We start from the raw sequence: 3,519 nt of genomic DNA on the forward strand, positions 1-3,519 counted from the left end.
TCCCTCTTCCTGTGTTGCAGCCTGGAAACTCCTCAGGGTAGTAGCTTAGGGAGTTACAGGGCTCACCTCTTTTTTTTTTTCCTGTTTCTCAGGGACTGTTGTCGTGTTTTGCATGATATCTTGAAAATTATTTTTATGTAATTTGTCCGGTTATTTTGTTTCAGGCAGGAGGGAAAATCCAGCCCCCATGATTCCACCTAGATAAGAACTGGAAGTTTTCCCTTAGTATTTTTTTTTGAGACAGTCCCACTGTCACCCAGGCCAGAGTACAGTAGCACAATCACGGCTCACTGCAGCCTCGACCTCCCCTAGGCTCAGGTGATCCTCCCACCTCAGTCTCCCGATAGCTGGGAGCATCACCTTGCATGGCTAATTTTTGTATATTTTGTAGAGACGGGGTTTCACCATGTTGCCCAGGCTGGTCTCAAACTTCTGAGCTGAAGCAGTCTTCCCGCCTTGGCCTCCCAAGGGCCTGGGATTATAGACGTAAGCCACTGCACCTGGCCTGCATTTTCAAAAACATTACCCTTTCACTTTTGCTGTTTAGTCTGTTGCCATCTCGACTTCCCAGTCTTCATGTGTGTATTGCTTTTCCTTCTCTGAAAGCCTGTAGGATCTGTTGTGTATTCTCATTTTTCTGAGACTTCTCAGTTACATGCCTATGTGTAGATATTTTTCATTCATTGTCCTAAATACTTTGTTGGTCCTTCCTTCTCTATGTTGCTTTTAAGGAGATAGAATATTTTTACCAAGTTATAAACAACAGTGCACATTTACAAAATCCTTAGCTCATCCTTAGTTCTGTGGTTTGAATTGGGCCCCTTTTTGTTTGCTTCCCCTTCTGCCAGAAGTTGAGTTTCATCTTTGTCTGCTTTTCTAGTCTAGTTATCATTCATTCTTTCTCTGCCTTCTAAAATTCTGTTTATGCCTCTAGCTGGCTTTGACTCCTCTCTTTTTTTTTTTTTTTTTTTTTGAGACAGGGTCTCACTGTGTCACCCAGGCTGGCATACAGTGGTGCAAACACAGCTCACTGTAGCCTCGACCTCCCCAAGCTCAGGTGATCCTCCCATCTCAGCCTCCCAGGTAGCTGGGACTACAGGCATGCACCACCACACGTGGCAAATTTTTGTATCTTTTGTAGAGACAGGGTTTCACCCTATTGGCCACATGGCCAGGCTGGTCTCAAGCCATCCGCCCGCCTCGGCCTCCCAAAGTGCTAGGATTACAGGCATGAGCCACTGTGCCTGGCCTGCTTTGACTCTTCTCTTGGGCTATTATGTTACTATCACTTTAGTGGGGTTAGGGAGAGAGTGGAGATCAGTACAAAAGTATTATTCACTGTGTTTGTACAGATGTCCCCTGTGCATGTGCATACAAAACCCACACTGGGGAAAGGAGCCCAGAGGAACAGATGGGCACACAGAGCAGGGCACAGTGGAGGCAAGCAGAGATCAGCAGATGAAAAGAGAACTGTTTGCTGGGGATGACCACAAAGGGGTGCAGTGACCCTTGGACTCCCCTGTTGGTGCGGGCAAAGATGGCTGAGGGCTGGCCGCTGGTGGAGTGCTGGATAACTGTCCTTGGCAATACCACTAGACCCAGTAGGTCTCTGCCCCACTACTTAGCCTGGTCCTCTGCCCTCATGCAGGGTTTGAGCAGGAACCTGTTGTTTTAGGAACCAGTGACCTTTGAGGATGTGGCTGTGTACTTCACCCAGAATGAATGGGCCAGCCTGGACTCTGTGCAGAGGGCCCTGTACAGGGAGGTGATGCTGGAGAATTATGCAAATGTGGCTTCCCTGGGTAAGACATCTCTTCTTCTTGTTTTTGGCCTCTGCCCTTTGAGCATCCTGGCTTCTTTATTCCTTAGAATTTTGTAGGGTTTCTTTTTTTTCTTTTTTCTTTTTTTTTGAGACAACAGTCTCTGTCGCCCAGGCTGGAGTGCAGTGGCACAATCTCGGCTCACTGCAACCTCTACCTCCCAGGTTCAAGTGGTTCTCCTGCCTCAGCCTCCCAAGTAGCTGGGATTACAGGTGGGTGCCACCACACCAGGCTAATTATTGTATTTTTAGTAGAGATAGGGTTTCACCGTGTTGGCCTGGCTGGTCTCGAACTCCTGACCTCAAGTGATCCTCCTGCCTTAGCCTCCCAAAGTGCTGGGATTACATGCGTGAGCCACCACTTCTGGCCCTAGAACTTTGTGGGGTTTCTAATAACTCCCTGTTGCCCTGAAGGCTGAGCTGCCTGGAGGTTTCTGGGTGGAGAGAGCCCTGTGTTCCCAGGTTTTGAAATCAGCTGTCTCTCCAACCTTAGGAGGGACTGTACCCAAAACATGGGAGGGAAAGGAGCTCTTGGGAGCACAGCAAAGCCCTTTGTTGTCTTCCAAGTTCTCTGAAGAAAACTTGAGATTCCCTTATTTGAGCATGGGATTATTCTGGGATTGTGTGCCGCTTTGTGGGAAATTGCTGTCCTCCAGCAGCATAGATTAAGTTTCTCCCTGACTCACCTCGTTTCTCACTACCTGGCTCAGCAGATAAATATAAAGGGGGGCTGCAAGAAGACCCTGGTTCCTGAATCCCCTTACCTTTTCCTGTTTCTTTCTCCCTGGGCAGCATTTCCATTCACCACGCCTGTTCTGGTCTCCCAGCTGGAGCAAGGGGAACTGCCATGGGGCCTCGATCCCTGGGAACCTATGGGCAGGGAGGCTTTCAGAGGTATCTGTCCAGGTGAGCATGAGAACCCACTAGATGTCTTTTTGGCTTGGCTTGCTTTCTTGTTTTCACATTTCATTGCACAAGAAGTGTTCCTTCTCTTGGGAGACTGTTTTTGTTCCTGTGGAATGATGACATGTGATTCTCTTAGTTCGTGGTGGTAACCTACCTCAACTGGGGAAGGGCCAGTCTCTTTTAAGACAGGAATGACTGTAAGATTTCTTTGCATATTCATCTTTGTCTCTTCTCCTCACAGTCTGCCAAGGGAGACTGTCTGATTGGGCAACACTTAAACCAGCTCATTTCTTCTCTGTCATATGAAACCATTTTATTTTTCTGCCAGTTTGTTTTTGCAAAGATGAGAACGTCAGCCACCTTTGGAGGAAAATAGGCTTCTGGCAACATTGCTGGCCATCTGCATATCACAGGCTACATTGTTTAAGCACTGAATTAAATAATGAAAAGTTTATTTTTATAATAGAAATTTTCAAATATATGCAAACACCAGCATAATGCACTCCATGTATCCTTCATCCAGCCTCAACAGTCGCCAATATCCTTTGATTCTTATTTCATCTTTCCCCCACAGATACTTAAAAAAATTTCTGAAGCAAAATTTATTGTAAATTAAAGGTGATTAACTTCCTCACTTTGATGGCTATTGATATAAGAATTAACAACAGGCTGGGCATGATGGCTCATACCTGTAATCTCAGCACTTTGGGAGGTCGAGGCAGGTGGATCACTTGAGGCCAGGAGTTCAAGACCTGCTTGACCAACATGGTGAAACCCCGTCTCTAATTAAAAAA

At 46.6% G+C, this 3,519-nt stretch overlaps 1 protein-coding gene across 3 annotated transcripts in view; it reads left to right on the forward strand.

Annotated features, from left to right (window-relative positions):
- Positions 1–3,519, forward strand: part of ZNF620 (zinc finger protein 620) — a 13,296-nt gene that overhangs the window by 4,425 nt on the left and 5,352 nt on the right. The window contains exons 3-4 of one of the 3 annotated variants that reach the window (XM_011950929.1): positions 1,676–1,802; positions 2,612–2,725. The exons of the other annotated variants lie outside the window; for them this stretch is intronic. Of the exons in view, the coding sequence (XP_011806319.1) occupies positions 1,676–1,802; positions 2,612–2,725 (241 nt within the window). The remainder of the gene's footprint in view (positions 1–1,675; positions 1,803–2,611; positions 2,726–3,519) is intronic. 3 annotated transcript variants of the gene reach the window in all.

The sequence above is a fragment of the Colobus angolensis genome, unplaced genomic scaffold, assembly GCF_000951035.1.
Source record: "Colobus angolensis palliatus isolate OR3802 unplaced genomic scaffold, Cang.pa_1.0 Scaffold311, whole genome shotgun sequence".
NCBI lineage: Eukaryota > Metazoa > Chordata > Mammalia > Primates > Cercopithecidae > Colobus > Colobus angolensis.